The sequence below is a fragment of the Mustela putorius genome, unplaced genomic scaffold (genome assembly GCF_011764305.1).
Source record: "Mustela putorius furo isolate JIRA1106 unplaced genomic scaffold, ASM1176430v1.1 tig00003853_pilon_pilon_pilon, whole genome shotgun sequence".
In the NCBI taxonomy this organism is placed as follows: domain Eukaryota; kingdom Metazoa; phylum Chordata; class Mammalia; order Carnivora; family Mustelidae; genus Mustela; species Mustela putorius.
In genome coordinates, this window is record NW_025422005.1 from 84,520,888 (window position 1) to 84,542,020 (window position 21,133).

Genomic DNA, 21,133 nt, shown 5'->3' on the forward strand with positions numbered 1-21,133 from the left:
TGATCTTGGTGGGATGATAATTACAGACTCTCTAGTCCCTTGTTTTTCTCCCATTTACAGCGATGCTAATACTTTGCATGATACCCATAATTTTCATGTTCGTTTGTACACTGAGGCAGAGAAAAAGAAAAGATCCCCAATACTTAGCCAAATAAACTACTCAGGTTATGTGCTCATGAGAGGGGAAATAAATGCCAAAACATTTCCTTGTGTTGGATGGGAGCTTGGAGGGATTATTTTGCTACATATGTTTGGTGTGTTGATAGGTTATTTTTTATCTATGGCTATCTTTGATAGGCTATTGGGTAACTTGAGGCCATGTTCAGAAAACAGCTGCCTCCTTCATCCACAAAAGTCTAACAATTGGACAGGTTAAATATTCTTTCCACTAAATCAGTTTTTCGAATTCTAGGAGTCTCAACCTGAAAGAGCTGTGTGCTATTCAAAGAGAAGCCAACATGCTGAACCACACACTCTTCTACTGCCTGTTAGTAGAATTTTGTTTGCACTGATGTATGTCTGCAAGACTTCACTTACATAAAAGTCATAGTGCATCTTTAGACAAATTCCCAAGGAAAAATGGCTATAGACTGTCCAGTCTTAAAAAATCAATTCCACAAATCATCAAAATTATCAAATTTGCTTGTCACACAGAATGCATTATTCTAGACATGTAATGATATACATGGTTAAACCTCATGCCCTGGGTCTATGACAACTAAGGAAAAATAGAAGTAGGATAATATTGTGGACTGAGATGAAGCTTTGGACCTGGACACTCTTAGAATTAAATCCTGGTTTCACTTCTCCCTGGATACAGAACCCCTTGGTAGGTTATTTAATCTTCTTGAGGGCTGATTTCCAAACCCATTCAGTGGACCAATAAAGCACCTGACACAAACGAACAATCAAATAGGTCATCATAATCATCATTCAACAATTATTTGTTGGGTGTTCACTAGGCACCAGGACTGTTGTAAGCACTTCAAATACAGATAGAACTTTCACTATCTGTAAGTTACACTCCAGTGAAAGAAAACAGGTAATAAACAAACAAAAAAAGTGCAAAATATAGAATTGCAGAAGATGGGACGCCTGGGTGGCTCAGTGGGTTAAAGCCTCTGCCTTCGGCTCAGGTCATGATCCCAGAATCCTGGGATGGACCCTGCATCGGGTTCTCTGCTCCGCGGTGAGCCTGCTTCCTCCTCTCTCTCTCTGCCTGCCTCTCTGCCTACTTGTGAGCTCTCTCTCTGTCAAATAAATAAATAAAATCTTAAAAAAAAAAAAAAAAAGAATTGCAGAAGATGATAAGGGCTATGGCAACAAATAGAACAAAGTGAGGGGCATTGGTAAGATCAGAGAGAGGTATAATGTGAGGGAAGCCTCACTGAGAAGGTAATATCTTGGCAAAGACCTGAAAAAAGGGGAGGCAATGATCCATACAGATACCTTGAGTTCCAGGCGGAGGTAACAGCCTAAGACCCTAGGGCAGAAAAGAAGTCTACACTGGAGATTAAATAAATTTAGAGTTCAGCATTAGGATGAGACTAAATGAGATCCCTGGGGAGTGAGTAGAGATTAATGTAAGACAAAAGGGCACCAACAACTGAGCCCTGATACATTCCAATGTCAAGTGGAAAAGAGAAGGAAGGAGCAAAGTAGGCTGAGAGAGAGACGCTGGTGAGGTGAGAGTAAACTCAAGAGACTGGGGTGTCCCAGAGGCCCAGGGAAGATAGGAGGGGAGGAGCAACTCTGTTCCATGTTGTCGATGGTTCGAGTACAATGAGCATCTGTGCTACAGACTGTCTTGAAGCCTAATGCATTTTCTCCACTTGTCCTCTGAACTGTAGAGCTCACATTACCTAACAGACACCAGTATATTGCCAATCCAACTATACAGAGTACTCTACGATGATAATAACTCATGATCAGGAATCTCTTGTAATGTATGCAGTCACCCTATTCACATACCCGTTTGTTACTTGAGGATAGCAGCTAAATCCCATCCAGAGGTCTACCAGAGAAGGAAAGGATGCAAAAAAGCCCATGTTGTCCAGTCATGTGGAAGAGTAAGTGTCAAAGGTAAGAAGAATTGAGATGGCCTGGGGACACCTAGTTTTGGATCAGGTCATGATCTCAGGGTCGTGAGCTCCCTGCTCGGCTGGGAGTCTGCTTGGGATTCTCTCCCTCTGTGCCTCCTCATCTCTCTCTCAAATAAATAAATAACATTTAAAAAGAAAAGAGAAGAGAAAGGAAAAGAGAAAAGAAAAAAAATAAAAAAGGAGATGGCCTCGTTAGTACAAATAAATGTGACGGTAAGGAATTTTTTTTCCTTTACGATTCTTTCAGAGACATAGTAGGAAAAAGGAAATTTCCTGTCTTTAGGTCAGTACTGCTTCTGGACTTCAGAAGTCTGAAAAGTCATAAAGAAAGAAAAGAGAAAGAATCAGAGAGAGAGAGAAAAGAGTCAGGAGTGAACACTTACTTTGCTCAAAAAAGTTCTACATTATATGTCGATAAAAAAATTTGTTTACATTCTAGAAAAGCCTTTTCACATAGACATCCAAGAAATATTTACTTCCTTATTTAGACTTTGGTTCTCTGTGGTTTTCAATCCAAAATCTCTAATCTAAGCTTCCCTTTTGTACTTAATTTGGAACCTACAAATTCTCATTCTTCTCTCCAATTTTACGCTCACTGAAATGTTTTTTGGCTTCCTCCCTTATAAATCATTCTTATTGCTGTCACTTTGGGGTTTTTAAATATTTAAATTAGCATGTTAAGTACCATTCCGCTTACTCTGTCCTATGCCTTGGCTTCTGGATTCAGACCTTCTAAAAGACAAGCAAAAGCCTAGAGACTTTCCTTCTTCAGAACATTGGCAAATTTTTAGTCTCTTTCCACAAGCACTCACATTTCATATCTCCTACCTTCCTACCTAATCTTTCCCTCTTCCTGTATGTTCTAAAGGGTCAACAGCTTTAATTTCCTAAAATATGAATTGGATCTTTCATCAGCCACTGCCCTAGTCCATTTTTCCTGAACATCAAATTCTAGGTATGGACGTATATTTCCATCAATCTTTCTGTCTCATTTCTCCTCTCTCCCAGGTAAGGACATCTCCTTTCTGATCCTCTATCACATTATGTGATAATCTCACCCTTAGAAATGGCTTTTAGGGGGCAGTTGGGTGGCTCAGTGAGTTTAGCCTCTGCCTTCAGCTCAGGTCATGATCCCAGGATCCTGGGATCGAGCCCCACATCAGACTCTCTGCTTAGCGGGAAGCCTATTTCCCCCCTCCCTCTGCCTGCCTTTCTCCCTACTTGTGATCTCTCCCTCTCTGTCAAATAAATAAATAAAATCTTTTTTTTAAAATGGCTTTTAGGTTCTGCTTTTCCCCTACAGTGGCTTTTCTGCAACATACATTAATCTTTATCTTCTTCAACTCGTTTCACACTTACTGCTTATGCTCCACACTACCATTATTCTATGCTATACTCTCGTGGTTCCAAATAGTCCAATAGTTAGAACTTTGTTTTATCACAATACAATGACAGCTGGTTTACTATTCTTTGTCCCCTAATTTTTTCTAACATGTGTCTTACCTCTCCAATGAGATAGTGAATTCATTTTAAGAAAGGGCACTGTCGGGGCGCCTGGGTGGCTCAGTGGGTTAAGCCTCTGCCTTCAGTTCAGGTCATGATCCAGGGTCCTGGGATCGAGCCCCACATCGGGCTCTCTGCTCAGCAGTGAGCCTGCTTCCTCCTCTCTCTCTGCCTGCCTCTCTGCCTACTTGTAATCTCTGTCTGTCAAATAAATAAATAAAATCTTTAAAAAAAAAAAAAAGAAAAGAAAGAAAGAAAGAAAAGAAAAGGGCACTGTCTCAGAATCTGTTATAACTCTTACTTCCTAACACAAGATTGGGTCATTGATTTTAATTTCTAACTCTTGACATCTTCATTTACATTGCTTGGCAAACACCAAAGTCTTTGGTAAAATTCGTTTAACAAGATATCTAGGAGCAGATAAGTTCTACGGATTATGTGTTTTACAGAGACTGAATTTGGTCGTGAGTATTTAGTTAATGTTTAATGAATGCTAGTTCACTAGATTCTGCTCCATTGTGAATTACAGTTCTAGATATTTTGTGATCCAGCTCACTTTCAGAGATGTGACGCATTTTGTAAATCTAGATGAGGCTTCTTTCCTGAACTCCAAACTCATATATCCAGTTTCTCCTCAACATCTCCATGAGGTAACTAATTAACTTGTCCAAAACTGAGCAGTTGGTATCTGCCCTCTCTGTCAGAAGAAAACTATGTCACCACTTCCCTATCTCAGTTGATGGTCAACTCCATTTGCTCAGTCCAAGAGTCATAGAGTTATCATGAATCTTCTCTTTCTCTCAAACTCTGTATCCAATGTCAAGAAATCCTGTTGTTCTACTTTAAAATATATCCGCAGTTCAACCAATTCCCAATAAATACCCTTATTGCTCTCACCTTGGCTCAAGCTGGCATCATTTCCCAACTGGATTACAGCGATAGTGTCCTACCTACTCTCCCTGCTTCCATCCTTGCAAAACAGCTAGGTCACTCCGTTTCTCTGTAAAAAAAATATCTCAAGGGCTCCTCACTCCACACTGAATAAAAACAAAGTCCTTACAGTGTCGCATAAGACCTACGCAGATTGAGACCTTTTACATTTCCAGCCACCTCTGTTACCATTCCCTGCAGCGCTTCCTGTCACACCACAGTGGCCTTGTTCCTAAAATAAGCCAGAGAAAGTCTACCTTGGGGCCTTTGCACAGACTTCCCCTGATATGTTCTTCCCACTTGAATACTTGTGGCTAACTGTTACCCCTTCTTCAAGCATTTATCCAAATGCTCCCTTTTCATTCTAAATTGCAAATTGCAACCTTCCACCAGTTAGCAATCTTTATTCTCTTCCCTTGCTCTCTTTTCTTTCCAATGCATTTATCACTGTGGCTGTCACAGAAATGTGCTGCCCACATATCCAGCTACAGGAACATAACTGATAAAGAGTGCCAGCTGTTGCACCCTGAAATCTATCCCTGCCTTTGCATCAGGACCCTATCTCTCAGGGTCTACTCCCAGCCAGTGGGTGAGTAGGGCAGAAATGCTATAAGCTCATTCCTGACAGACATGGGCCCTCTCTGGTAGCTGACTTTGGCTCCAGGATTTTTTTTAAGTTTTTTTTTCTTTTTCTTTCTTTCTTTCTTTCTTTCTTTCTTTCTTTTTTTTTTTTTTTAGGGGCACCTGGGTGGCTCAGTTAGCTAAGCATCTGCCTTCAGCTCAGACCATGATTCTAGAATCCTGGGATCAAGTCCTGCTCCTTGCTCAGCTGGAAATCCGCTTTTCCCCCTGCCTGACACTCTGCCTGCTTATGCACTCTCTCTCTCTCCGACAAATAAATAATTAAAATCTTCTTAAAATTTTATTTATTTACTTATGAGAGAGAGAGAGAGGAGAGCACACATGCCATCAGGGGAAGTGATGGAGAAACTCAAGCAGACTGGGCGCTGAGCACAGAGCCTGACACGGGTCTCCATCTCACAACCCTGAGACCATGACCTGAGCTGAAATCAAGAACTGGCCATTTAACGAACTGAGCCACCCAGATGCCTTGGCCGCAGGACTTTCTGATGGCCTTGCCAGTTTGACGAAGCCTGCACTGCAGCTCAGGCAGTTCCCACAGCACTCTCCTTTCTCTTCCTCTCTCCCTCTTTTGAGCCAGACTTGTGACACGGTCTGACCACTCTTTCAGACTCCAGGCTTCCGCCCTCTTTGCCTACCTCCCCAATCTTCTCTCACAGAGTCATTCTCTTAATAAAATCTAGTACTTTCCACCCATCTTGCCGGTTGTTTACTCAGAAGAGTCCAACAGAACCATCTTCTTACCTACTCTGTTTTGCTTGCTTATAATGTTTATCTTTCATTACCTACCAGAAGAGAAGTTCCAGAGAGCAGGAATTTTACTCATCCTTGTATCCCAGACACCTAGCACAGTGTGTGACACATCACAGGTACTCAATAAGTATGTGCAGAATAAATGCATAACAAATGCCTTTAAAATATTAGCAATTAGGAGTATTATCAACTAAATAAATGAATAAACACAGAATGGTACCAACAGTTGTCACAACTCTGCTCCCTCATAAATTCCCTGGTCTTATTTTATCCAGTCCTCCCCTACACTAGAAGACCTTTGGGTTTTCCCACAGCAGAAATGATATTTGAGCGGTAAATTGTTTTTAGGAAATATCCAGACTAATAATTGGATAACTGCCCATCTGTTCCGGGCTGCAAATAGCAATTCCGGTTGAGATATTCATCACTACTTCTCCCTTGTATTTAATTTCATCCAGGACCTACACAAACAAAGTAAAAAATTCTGAAGGCTTGATTTTTTTTAAGCACAAGTATCCATCCAATAGTCACCAGACTTGGCCCAGGCCTAATCAATTCTCCACTTCTCTAGTTTCCCAAACCATCTCTTTCGAGTATGTATGAACAAGGTCAGGCTACTCTCAAGGATGATTTCAGACTCTTGACACTGATGGGATTCACTCTGCCATTGGGTAGCTCCACATGACAATATGGAAAAATCTTTTCTCTCTAGGGCCACTAAACTACTGTAGAGATTCCCAAGGAGTTCTCCCTAAGGGGTTTGCTTCCAGATGTAAGTGTTCTGGAAGCTAGATGGAAGAGCAGGCTGGGGGTCCAACTCTTTCTCATGAAGACTGATTCAGCCTTCAACCTGTGTCTTCCCTTGCCCCATTTCTTGGGTAGGCCTTGATGAACGGCTCTCATGAAGTCTGTCAGCCAGTCTTGGGTTTGCCATTATTAGCTAGGCAGCAAATTACGGCTCTGAGCCTCGGTTTCCTTGTTTGTAAAGTAAGGATAATAGCATCTATCTCCCAGCACTCTGTATGATATTTAGTATGTGGAGTATTTCTCTATAGAGAGTATTCAACAAAGATTAGCTATTATTATTACGATCAACAATGTGTAGGAAATTAAACCACATGGTCACTGTCTGGCTTGTCTCTTTAACGTGTTCAGCTGAATGTTGATCTGAAGGTGCTTGATAACATCCAAACACAGAACAACAAGGTAGATGGTAATTATGGTTTACTGCACAAAATTTAATCAAAGAAATCAAAGAGGAAAGAAAACAAGATCAATGGTAAAGCTTCCAGCCTCTGCTAAGTGTTTCACTGGGCTTGGCTTTCTTTTTCTAAAGGTCAGGGGAACACCCATATAATGTCAGACCACACGAGTTACAAAATGTCTGGCCACACTTTCAAAGGCTTGCTCCTTTCTCTTGCAGCACTGGTGAGGTCCGAATGGGCACCTTCCTGAAAGCCCAGAGTGTCATTTCTGAATAAGGTCCGAGGAAGAATGGCACCCCGTGGCAATCCAAGACAAGAAATAACCGAGGGTGGTACTGGATGTTTAAATCACACCCAATACTGTTCAGTGGGCCGAGCGTCACCTTAACCCCTTTGATTTCTCCCTGACCTCAAGACTCCAAAATTTGAAAGCAACTGCTTGAGTGGGAGCAGGAGGGAGACAGAAGGGTGACCTGAGGAAAATTTGCCCCCATACTCAGTTCTGAGATAAACACAGAATTTATTATTATTGCCTGAAGCCGGTCAGAGGAAGAAAGGCAAGTGAGTGGCTTGCCCCAGTCAGTCCAGGCGAGGCTCTGTCTCTGCAAACTCGGGAGGAGGGTGCAGGTAAACTTTGGACACACACACACACACACAGACCCACACACACCCAGAGGTGGCCCTGTGTCGCTAGAGCACAGGCCGATGACACCCTCTGCCTCCGGGCTCCCTGGGCCACTCCTGGAAAATAATGAGTTGGGTAAGGAACAGTTAATGAGAAAATGTGCCTTGCTAACTGTGCACATTACAACAAAGAGCTGGCAGCTCCTGAAGGAAAAGGGCTGGTGCGGCTGCCGCTCAGACTTGTCAGTCAGCTCTCGCCAGCAGCCTCAGGGTCTGCCTCCCCAGCACACTCTCATTACATGTGTCTGTCTGGCCGGCTCTGGACATCTGCTCAGAGACGCTCCTGCTGCCTCGGGGGTTCCTGCCTTCCTCCAAGGGGGCCAAGGGCTTTCTCCCTGTCACCCCTCGCCTCTTCCCCAGGAGGCTCCTGCTTTATGGTAGCTTGGGACTTCCTGCCCCCGTCTGCCTGCCCCTGACTTCCAGCATGGAAGAAGCCGAGCTGGTGAAGGAAAGACTTCAGGCCATCACAGTAAGTCTGCGTCCAGCTATCACTCGGGGAGGTGGTTGCTGAGGGGAAGGGCAGACGCGCTGCTGGTGCCCCGGGCCGCCGAGCTCCGGCCGCTGAGTGGAAAAACAGAACTGTCATCCTTCGTGGACGCGGCTCGGGCGCTCTCTTAACCCCTGTGACCCTCTGTCATTCTTGGGCTTCAGAACCTGCGGGCAGGGCAGTGGTCTCTGTATTTTCGCCCAACTGTGCCGGCCAGCCGTCTTAAAGAGCAATCTGAAGCTTGGGAGGCAGTTCGGTTCACTGTCATGTACCTTCTCAGTACCTTAAAAAGGCAGTTTGTCCAAAAAAAAAAAGGCAGTTTCTCCTCCAGTGGGTATTTGCCAGACAGGGGATTAAAAAGCAGATCCTCAACTTGGAGACTTTTTTAAAGCAAGGAATACACCCAAAAGTTAAATTCTTTGAAATGGGGGAAAGAGGAAGAATAAAACAAACAACTTGAAACTTTTTATCTGTTATGAGGTAGTATGTTCCAGAGAGCCTAACAGATTCAGAATGAATGTCATTGTACTTAATTAAACTAAGCATTAAACAAGAGAAAAGTAGGTAAAAGCACGTATCAGATTCATTCTTAGAGATCAGTTTTCAGCAGAGTCACAAACTGAGTAAGATCCTGATAAAGGAATGCAATGCATGCAATGCTGCGGATTTGGAAAATATCTCCTTAATACCGGGAAGGAAAATAGTGTATTTTTTATGTCTGTTCTGGGAAAGAATCGAAGCAAGAAATAAACTACTTTCCTTAAGTGACCTGGCTTTTTTTTTTTTTTTTTTTTTTAATTTTCTGAAATCCTGTATTTGGCAGTAACCTGGAAATCTGTGGCACAGTCAGTTACGATTAGCTACAATTTGTGATATAATTTTCTTAAAACTTGGAAATCCAGATCCCAATTTCTCAGCATTTTCTGCCACTGAAATTAGCTGTCAGAAAGAAATGAGTACTTTTTAAAAACTGATGTTAAATCAGGATGGGTAGGAGGATATTATTCTCTGCTCTTCCAGTTCCCAGAGCATAAATAATAAGGCTAATCCAAATTTAGCATTTTTATTAAATGGATACAATGTCTTAGTGTCACCCAAAAATGATTCAAGAAGTTGAAGCATTTTCTCAGCCAATAGTAAGGAACCAGAAGTCCAGACGTCCACCAATAAGGTTGGCGCTTTTCCATAAGACAATGCTTTTGAAATGTCTAGCTTCTAATTAGTACATTTCCCTTTCTTCAGAAAACTTTGCTTTGGAACTATTGTTTGTTTTGTTTTGTTCTTTTTTGTGTGTGTCTTTAAAGTCAGCCACCGTTTCAGCTGTCAGGCTTTAAGGGACAGGAACTGGGCCCTGCTCTGTTGTTTTTGGCATGGGCTTTTTGCATTACAGCTGTTGTCTAAAGGTTACTTTATTACACTGTGTGAGTTGTGTGGGCACCAGCTCAGCCTTTGCTTCTACCTCCCAAATTACTAAACTATATCATGTAGCTGGCGAAATACACAAGCCCGTTGTTCCCCACTTTCCTTCTGGAACTATAGCACAGCCTTATTGAAGCCCACATTCCCTCCAGAGCACCTTTTAACTCCCACTGAAACAGCACGTGGTCTGAAGTTATGACTGCCTCCAGTTATTCAGGAAAACCAGGAATTTACACTGAGGGTTCCAAATGAAAATAGAGGTAGAACAAGAGGCATCACGCCTTCCAAGCAGGCAAGAGAGTAAGTAGGTTCCTGAGTATACTGGTGTGTACTTTTTCTGATGATTAACACACACGCATACACACACACACACACACACATACACACACACCTACACTTTGAATTGTTCCATTAGCCTGAACTATTCCATTAGAAGGAATTAAGCAAATCTCCAAAGTAAGATCACAAAGTAATTCTACCTTGGACGTAAATTGTTTATATGAAGGTTACGGAGGTTGCGGGGGGCGATTGGAAAAAAAAGTTTTGGGGAATAAATTCATACTAGCCTTCACCTCACCAGGCAAAACTCAGTCCCATTTGTCACAACCTAGAGGGGAAAATAGAGCAGTGGTGTGTCCATGGAAACAACACATCCACCTCCTGCTAGACACCCCGGGACATGCCAGCTTTCCCCACCCTTGTTTTACCAGGAAGCCACCTCAGCACTGCCCCATCTCCCCTGGGAAAATGAAAACATACAGTATCCAGAAAATTCGCTGGGACTGTTTCACTTTAGAAAGTACTTAAAATTTTCGAAATCTCTGACCTAAACTAAAACTCAGACACAGTCTTCTCATTTTAACTGTTTTCTTCCTATTTCCTTTCACTGAAGCAATATGTGTATGCTTAAGAAACAAAATCATAAGACTTTTCCAATGTACGCAAACACAGCAATTCATAGACTTTCTTAGGGAACGGGGGGAAAAAAAAACCTTTTTACATTCTCAGATCTATTTGATTTTTTTTTTAAAGATTTTATTTATTTATTTGACAGAGAGAGATCACAAGTAGGCAGTAGGCAGAGAGGCAGGCAGAGAGAGAGAGAGGAGGAAGCAGGCTTCCCGCTGAGCAGAGAGCCCAATGGGGAGCTCGATCCCAGGACCCTGGGATCATGACCTGAGCCAAAGGCAGAGGCTTAACCCACTGAGCCACCCAGGTGCCCCTCTATTTGATTTTTATATTAAAACTTGTTCCTCCATTTCCTCACTGTGAAACGAGATGCTCTTTACTGTACAATTATTCCACCTGGTTTTGAGTGTCCAAACAGTCATTATTTCCACTGCAAGGAGTTGAAAAACACAAATGTCTATGCCTAGAACTTGACAGAACCAAGTGCCCGCCCGTCCTCTTATTCCTCTAAAAAATAAATAAATAAATAGATAAAGCACAGTAAGTAGGTGGAATGTGGCAGTTAGGTTCTCAGATTGAAAACTAATACTGTAATTGTGTCCTTCACTTCTATCAGTAAACTGAATTTTAGATTGTCAGAAGTCTTCTCAAAAACTCAAAGAGAATAAAGAAAAAATTATGGAAAGTACACAGAAACAATTGTTTAAAAACCAGTATATCAGACTGGGTATGTCAAATATGGATTCTATTTTATACATGTACTCTCACGTTCTTCCTTCATTACTTTGTCCATGTACCAACCCTTCCTTCACTGAATTAATCATCAAAGTATCTCTTAGCCAAAGAGTTCAGTTTTCAGCTGTAACTCAAAAACAGGACTGCTTCAAAGTGATTAGATGAAAAGTTTCTTAAGGCTTTTTTCAAGTTAGTACATATTTTAACAAATAGCCAGTTTTTATACAAAAGAAGAGCTATTGAAGTAGACTAGTAATTTGAATTTCACTTTTAATATCACTGGGATAGATGACGCTGATATTTCCAGCATCCTCAGGAAGAGTGAGATGAAGGACAGTTATCCCAACAGAACTCCTCTCTGGCAGGAAACTTGGCCCACAGTAAAGCCAGTGAAAGACCTAGACCAATTCCTTCCAGAAAAAGAGAGATCCCCTCCCTTAGGAGTAGTAACATTCCATATGTTCTCGACATCCTACTCTGCAAGGAACGCTTTAGCTTATCTCCATTCCTACCATGACCTTAGAAAATACAGTTCCTAAATAACATGGGGACACTCACATTGGAAGACTCCTAGACCTTAAACTGGCTAGAGATCATAAAAATAGCAGTTTGGAGGCTGACCCCGGAAGAATTCTGAGAACGAGAATCGATTTTTCCGAGAACAGACCCAGCTGGGGAGTGAAGAGATAAGAATAAAGCGAACGTTTTAATTCTCATCAAGGTTTATCTGTAATTGTTAGGAATGTGTGCTATCAACCCGTCTCCTCATTCCTTTATTCAATTAATGGTGATCGAGCACCTACTATGAGCCAGGCCTTATGTATTTAAAGGAAAGGAAGGGAAATACTACTACCAGGAGTAGGGAGTGGGCTGTGGATCACAGCGACGTTGACAGGACGGGCCTCACAGAGGGGTGACATGTAAGCATAGATGTGGAGGAGGTGAGCTCTGTCACAATTTAGACAACAGAACTAATCACAACAACAAGCACCTGCCTAGAACTGACTCCATTTGGAAGGGAGCCATATAAAGTCCTGACGCTGGAATTTGAGCAACGGAGCCAGATTTGCCGGCCAAAGCCGCTCGTGACGCAAAATAATAAGGAGCTCTCACATTTCCCCAGATCCACTCCCTATTTCTTTCCACTTCTAAGGAATTTTTTCTAGACTTGTAAACGTGGGAACTTGGGTGGTAGAAATTTCCTTGCATAAAACAGAAATCCACCCAATACAAAGACCAACATTAAAACAAGAACACACACACACAGGTTCTAGTTAATTCATTAGCATGCATAGCCTGTCACCAGACACCACACTTCATCCCATTCCTTTTTTGTCGATATCTGGGATCTTCTAGTGTTTAATAAGACAGCTGATGGCCTCAAAGCAGGACCTGCTACATGATTTATGGGGCCAGCACACAAGGAAAATGTGGGGACCCTTGTTCAAAAAGCACTCAAAATATCAACATGGCAACAGCACAGCGTTAAATGAAGTGCTGGGCCCTTCTCAGCATGGTGCCAAGTTACCCCAGAAACCAGCCCTAATTCTACTTCCTGGGCCCGCCATATATATTTCTCCCCCATTCATTCTGCCTGTCAGATAGGAAAGTAAAAAGGAGAGCAAGCCTCCTGGCTCTTTCCTGAAGATAAACCCTTACGTGTGTTTGGATCATTGCCTCATTTAGAGTTCTAAGGACTTCTTAAAATCATAATGGCTAAAAGAACGCAAGAGGCACCGTTGTTCCGAAGTACCTCGTGGTTAAGACAAAGTTACAGGAAGGTCTTCTCATTTGTCTTGGGCATCTAAAGACAGCCCATATCAATGGTACATGGAGACGCAGGAATCTCTTCAGTAAAGAAGTCCAGTGTGAGAATTAGAACAATCAAGCCTCAGCCCAATTTTCCACAGAGCCATACTGAGATTGCATGTTTCTTCCAGAGAGGGAAAGGTTGCTTCAAACAAAATGTGCTGTACCACATTTCTTTGCCAAACATAATAGCCCACCCACAAAGGAGGGCATGTGACGAGGTATAATAATTTCGATAGTTATTAAGGAAACTGCTTTTTGATAACAGGGTGAGGTTTTTCCAGCGTGCTACAGAATGATAATGCTGCTTTGCCAAGACTTCTCCGAACAAGGATCCCCAGGAACCTTCTGCATAGTACTGGATGGTTAAAAAACAAAAGCTGCTTCTTTACAAAACTCGGACTGAAGTAAATCAGAGTCTGAGCTCTGAAGTCTAACTAGAGTATAAACAAGGGTCGCAGGGCTCTGGCTAAAACTCAAACGGGGCTTCCACTCCCTCATCCCCCGTCTCAAATGGCCTAGCTTCTCTAAAAATAAAATATAAATCTTTTAACTTATGTCGGTGACAATGATGTCATTTGGGGAAGAGACTCCCTTAAAATTCATTGCCTCCACAAGTCCCCTCAACAAGAAGCCTGTGGGATGTCTGCTTTCCTAAGGGACCATAGGAGCAGTTTGAGTGAGATCCAAACTTTTTTTTTTAATGTTTTTTACGGGGTTTTTTTTTTACGTTTTTTAATTTTTTTTTTTCCATAAAACCCCCAGCGACTGAGAGGACTCAGTCAAGCCCTTAGAGACATGGAACCAGATAATTCTCTGAAGCTCTGAAAAGAACTCAAAACTGGTTCCTGTCCGAAGCACCATGTTTTCCATGTGTAACTGTGTCTGTGATTGACATAGAGGTATAACGTATTCAAATGAGCTACCACTGTTACTCAAAATCCACCTAGGCTCACAGATCTAAAACATAAAGGACATTTCTTAAGTGAAAGAATTACAAGATTAATAATGATAATAACAGCACCTATTGTCACATAGCACCTAGACCTTAAAATATATATATTCTATATATATATAAAACTTTCACATCTGTATCTCATTTGTCCAAATATCCTATGAGTATTTGTGATAGCAGATGTCATCGTTCCCATTTTGTAGGTGGAAAACCTAACACCATGAAAAGCTAAGGGATTCGTTAAATAGCACAAGTTGGGTCAATTCTTCTGCTTGTCACACTCTCTGGCCGCAACATCACAATAAAATTCTAAGAAACCTCAAAACCACAAACCTCACCCCATTTAGAACTTCCTCTGTGGTTCACTCTTAATAGAGTTTGAAGTGGAAGAGAGAGAAGAATCTGTAGAGGTTCTGCTTCACTTAACCGCATTTTCTAACCCAAACCAGTCCTTCAGCCCTTAGAGTCTCCTCTGCTTTCCACAGTCCACAGGGGAGTAGAGGTGCGAAAAGAGAAAGTGATGCCATTTCAGAAGCATTTGTAATTGCTTCGACAGGGCTGGGCTGGCACCATGTCCCAGAGCATCCCATACTCCGAGACTGTGACCTTCCCATCTCACTTCCATTACACAAGGTCTCTTCCCTCCAGCCGAGATTTGCTAAGGCAGGGACATCACTGCATCTCACACAGCTCCCCAGCACTGAGCTCAGCACTAGCTGGAACACACACACACACACACACACACACACACACACCTTGTGAATGAGTAAATGAATGAAGGCCATCAAGCTGAAAATATTTTTTTCACTAAAGCCAACAACAAAGTTCACCATCACCCTTGAGTTTTGGGGGGTTTACCTTGTGTTTGTTCTTTATCCTTGTTTGTTTTGTCACTATTCGTTAGAACAAACAGGAAAGGACAAAGGAATAAATGAGTAGCCCAACTGAGTTTCATTTCGAGATGTGTCAGAGTTTGTTCTCTGGCTAGGAAAGAAGTCTAAAGTTACTGAATAAAATAAGGTTTAGAAAATGCGTGCTTTTTCATTCACCTCATAAGATGTAGTGATAACCACATCCAATGCCCGTGGATAACTTCAGAATGAGGGTGTTTCAGAACTAGGATGCAGAAATAATCATAGAGCCAGGAGAAAACATAGAGATTTCCTGCTCTAGCTGAAGAAAACTTAGAGAAGGTCCATATCCCCATCTTCACGATGCTATGCTCCAAAGATGCTCACCCAGCTTCTCCTTAAATGCTTCCAAAAGTGTGTCCATACCTCACCCAATACCCTCTCCCATTTGAGAACAGCCCTCTGTGTTAAGTTCAGAATCTCGTTTCCTTAAAATCCCACTCACCCACTCACCATGGCTCCAGTCACTGAAGCCATAGGGCTTCATTTTCTTGATTTCGATCATTGCTCATATCACAGGCTCATTCTAGACACTCTGAAATGTCAGTGTCAGCCTTAAAATTGGGTACTCAAAACACTGACCTGTACAGAGTGCTTAGTGCTATACCATCTTGTTTGGGGAGCTATATTTCTAATGACAGGTTTGAGAAAAGGTGTGGTATAAAGAGCATCATCTGGGGCTCCTGGGTGGCTCATGGATTAAGACTCTGCCTTCGGCTCAGGTCATGATCTCAGGGTCCTGGGATCAAGTCCCATATTGGGCTCTCTGCTCAGCAGGGAGCCTGCTTCCCTCTCTCTCTCTCTGTCTGCCTCCCTCTCTGCCTACTTGGGATCTCTCTACTTTTCTGTCAAATAAATAAGTAAAATCTTTCAAAAAAATCATCATCTTTGGAGTTATAGAAATTTAGATTCAATACCAGTTTCAACACTGGACCAACCATACCATTTGGGGAAATTAATACACTCTAGTCCTTAGCTTCAGTGTCTGTAAAGTTAAGAATAACCATTAACTTAAAAGCCAGTAGCCAGATACACAATGAATACACAAAAATCAGTAACTTCCTGAAAAACAATTATTCGTCAGAAAATGAAATACAAAAATATCTCATTCCTAATAGCTATAAAATTAAAAAACAACCATTAAAAGCTGAAAAGAATCTTACTTAAGGAATGTGTAAGATTTATACAAAAAAACTTTTATACTCTTATACCCACTATGACAAGGAAATGTGCAGAATTTATATAATAAAACTATTAAACAATATGTGTTTGGGGAGGCACACCATTCCCTAAGGTGAAGCTCAAATACCAAAAATCCGTCATATTTTTCCAAATTTATTTTATGTTTAATGCAATTCCAATCAAAATCCTCAAAGGAAGCATTCTTTTTTATATAAGACTATATTTATTTGACAGAGAGAGAGATCACAAGTAGACAGAGAGGCAGGCAGAGAGTGAGGGAGAAGCAGACTCCCCACTAAGCAGAGAGCCCAATGCAGGGCTCGATCCCAGGACCCTAAGACCACGACCTGAGCCGAAGGCAGAAGCTTAACCCACTGAGCCACGCAGGCACCCCAAAGGAGGCATTCTTGTTCACTGCTGGTGGCAGCATGAAATTACTAAACAAGACAGTTTGGCAACTGGTAGAAGAAAAGTCAAAATTAATTTATCCTCTGACCTAGAATTTTATTAACAAGGATCTTATACTAAAGAAAAATAAGAGATGCACTCACAGATGGAGTCCTAAGGTGCTCACGACATAGCAAAGTCATTTCTTATATTACAAAAGTAGAAGCAAACTCAATGTCTAAAATGGGAATTTAGCTGAGTAAATAGAATGCATATATGTATGTGTGTATACATATATACTATAATATATATGTGTATATTACATATAATGGAATAATATGAAGCCATTAAAAATAATTTAGAATACTATTTAATGACATGACATATCATTGTGTTCATGATTTATTTAAAAAGTTCAGATTACTAAATATGTAAAATACACTTCCAATTTTATGTGAGCTATAATATATCACACAGATATAAATCATATATAAGAGTATTGATCTCTGATTATCTCTGGATAATGATAGTTACTGTTAGGAGTAACTTTTAAAATTCTACCAGAATACATGGTTTTCTGGCTTTTTTTTTTTTGATGGAGAGTAAGGTGGATAGAGTATTGTTTGGGTTTTCAATTTTATTTCTATAGGAATTTTTAAAAATCACTCCAAGCCCAAGTGGAAAAAACCAAAAAACTATTGCTACTAATTAAGACATTTTAGACAAAAGCAATAAAGCTCAAAAACTTGACCAATAAAATGTTAATTTGTCTCATCAACACATTATCTAAATTATGTACTATTAATACCAAACCCAACTATGCAGGTAACCTGGAACCAGACCCTAATATACATACCAAATTAGTAAATGATAAAAATTAACACTTTTTTTTAAAAGTAAATCAATAGGAAAGAATCCTTTGATAGAGCTATAGATCAGCCAAAAATTTGGAAAAAAGAATATTAGGTCCTTGGCAGTTACCATAAATCAAAATAATTCAAAATAATTCAGCTAGATGCAAGAGGCTTTTAAAAAAAATTCTTTAGGAAACTGGAGGAAAATATAGATGGATAATTACTGTATCTCAGACAATAAAGATATTAAAGACATCAAGATAATAGAGTAACATTTTCAGCACTTTTTTTTTAAGATTTTATTTACTTTTTTGCCAGAGAGAAAGCACACACACAAGCAGGGGGAGTGCAGGCAGAGGGAGAAGCATACTCCTTGCCCAGCAGGGAGCCTGATATGGCACTAGATCCCAGGGCTCTGGGATCAGGACCTTAGCCCAAAGCAGACACTTAACCGACTGAGCTACCCAGGCAACTGAACTTTTAATACTTCTAATAACCCAGAAGTAAAATTTAAATGCAATTTAAAAAATTACTTGCAACTAAAATGACAAACAAAAGGTTATTATCCTTAATTCAAAGAGTTCTTACCCATTGATAAGTAAATAATTAATAGGTTTTACAGAAAAAAGGGTAGACATCACAAACAGGCATTTAAAAAATAATTGATACAGATAGCCAATAAAATTATGAATATTTCCCCACACCAATCTCAGAAATCTCATTAAGACATCAAAATGAGATACTATTTGACCTATGCAAACTGCTAAAAGAACTTTTACTTGCAATATTCGTAATTAGTAAGGGTGAGGTGAAATATAAGTTAAAACTATTTTTCATTGAAGTCTTTTTAACAATCTGTATTAAGAATTTTTAAAACATCCCTATACCTAGGTAACTAACTTCTAGGGATCTATCTTGAGGAAATATTCAGAGAAAAGTGGTTCAAAATTTACATACAAGGAACTTCATCACATAACTACTCATTATAACAAAAGATACAAAGCAGCCTAAGGGGCAGAAAAAAGAGAGAGACTGAGGTGAACCATGAGAGACTATGGACTCTGAAAAACAATCTGAGGGTTTTGAAGGGGCGGGGGTGGGAGGTTGGGGGAACTAGGTGGTGGGTATTAGAGAGGGCACGGATTGCATGGAGCACTGGGTGTGGTGCAAAAACAATGAATACTGTTATGCTGAAAAGAAATTTAAAAAAAAAAGATGATGTAAAGAAGAAAGAAAAATAAAATACATAATCCACTAAAAAAAAAAAGAGAGAGACTGAGCAAATAATGGTATTCTAAATAAAATTTAATATTTTTATTAGTAAAATGTAGTAACATGAGAGACACTCATGACACAATATTAAGTACAAAAAATGGAACACAAACTGTGTATGGGCCCCCTCACGTGGTTTGCACGTATGTGTATGTAAGGGTGCACATCTGTGGTTTGGGTATCCTGAAGAAAGAATGGAATAAAATGCATCAAAATGTGGACAGCAGTTAGTTCTAAAGCCGTGGGAGTACAAGGGATTCTTATATTTTTCTTTAAAGTTGTCTGGATTTTTTTAATCTTCTACAATTAACATATTGTACAAAGTTCCATAGCTTACATTTGTTAAGAATAAAATTAATCATTAATTTAGGTCCAACATCCCTAATAGACAAGATATTTCAAAATCTTGATTTGGTCCTCTTTTATTTCACTGATTCCTAAAACTAGCCGACCGGGAGCAGTTTCTAACAATAAATCTTCCAGCACCCCCTACTTCACCCTCAAAATTCTGAGTCAGAAAGTTACCTCAATACATTTATGTTTGTTGGTTTATTGGATTTAATTTTAGTGTTCTCTCTTCTTAGAGGCATTGGGGTTTTTTTAATGTTAATATAATCACTTTCAACTATATTTTTTTGTTTGAATTTACACAAATTTCTGGAAGAATAAAATAAGAAACTTTGTCCAAAGCCCTGCTAAAACCAAGGTATTGAATTTCCGTACTCTAGATATCATTTATCAATTTCTTCACCTACCTACTGGGGATAAACATGGTTCCTACTTCAAAACATTTGGGGAAGATAAAATAAATTGATTCATTGAAGAGCTTTAAGTAGCTCCTGACTCATAAAAAGATATCTGTAAATGTTAGTTATTGTTGTAACCACCATAATCATCATCGGCCCATCTAGAAAAATTAAGCAAAAGAAAGTTTTAAATGCTTCATTTTTAATAATCAAATGTTATCTCTTAGACATTGCTTGTCTAAATACAGCATTGTTTAATAATTCATTCCATGACTTTGCCAGGGATTAACCAGTAAGTTCACGAATCTTTAAATATTCATAATTCCCCCATTGTCCCTCTTCCAAAAATTAGGACATTTGCTACTTTCAGTCTTTGAGACCTCTTCTCCCAAGATTCCAAGGTTATTTGACAGTAATTTTCTGTTATGTTGGGGCACCTGGGTGGCTCAGTCTGCTGAGTATCAGACTTTTGATTTCAGGTCAGGTCATGTTTACAGGGTCATGAGATCAAGCCCCACACTGGGCTCTGTGCTGGGCGTGGAACGTGTTTAAAATTCTCACTGGCCCTTCCTCTGCCCCCCAACCCCTGCTTAATCTCTCTTTAAAAATAACAAAAATAATACTAATAATTTTCTGTCATGTCTATAAATTTTCTACTCTCTGAAATGAACCCCATCAGAGTCTGGACAGCTCTGTCTTCAGTGTTCTATTTCTTCTTATGCTTCAGTTTTCCTTTAAGCTTATTTGCTCTACCCTCTTCAGGGTTAGAATTATTCTCCTTAATTAAAAACGTGGAAGCAAAATAGAAACGGAATAGTTCTATTTTCGTCATGTTGCTATTATACTATGTATCTCAGCGATTGTCCAATGATTGCCTTTACCTTTTTGCTCTCAATATGACTTAAGTATACATAATCATTTATACACTTGTGCTTTGTGTGCTCTCAATGTTTTTCACATGATTCTCATCTGCACATCACGTGAGGTTTTTTTTTTTTTTTTTACATTTATTTATACTATTACAAGTAGGTACCACTGGCTAATCTTCATTCTTGGTTTCATGAACTCATTGGAGAGCTCTCCTTGATTCCAAACTATTTGGTTTTGTTTTATAGCAACTCTATTTTCTTCTTACCCAAGATCATTTGTAATTGTGTAGCCATGTTTCCACTTGTAAACTGCCCAGGCTTCATGGTCTACCTTCCCTTTTGAAATGTTTGTCCCTTTTTCAAGAATTTTTTAGGAAATTTTCAAGACTTTTAGAAATCAAAGTTTCAGTGCACTCTAGTGAACCTCTAACTATGCTCAGGATTCTTTTCTGGGAATGTTGTGTTAGCACATCCCTTTATTTTCATGTTACCATTATCTGCACATTGAAATTATAAGATACTCAGCTTCTAGCAGAATGAATCTGCTAGATTCATTCATTCATTCATTCATTCATTCAAATCTGAAATGACTAATTGAATTAGCCTAATTTGTCAAGTTCTATTATAATTTCTGATTGACTTCGAAATAAAATTCCATATGGATTCCCTTCCTCTTCTACCCCTTCAATGTAGGCGCTTCCTGAAGGATCTGTATTTAGCCCTCCTCTCTTTTCATAAATATGTCTCCAGTCGTGCTCTGACCATCTTCTGACTTCAGC

General features: G+C 40.1%; 1 protein-coding gene across 1 annotated transcript in view; it reads left to right on the forward strand.

Annotated features, from left to right (window-relative positions):
• Positions 1-7,788: 7,788 nt before the first annotated feature.
• PALMD (palmdelphin) overlaps positions 7,789-21,133 on the forward strand; it is a 51,534-nt gene continuing 38,189 nt past the window's right edge. The window contains exon 1 of the mRNA XM_004775193.3: positions 7,789-8,288. Coding sequence (XP_004775250.1) covers positions 8,244-8,288 — 45 coding nt within the window. The 5' untranslated portion in view covers positions 7,789-8,243. The remainder of the gene's footprint in view (positions 8,289-21,133) is intronic.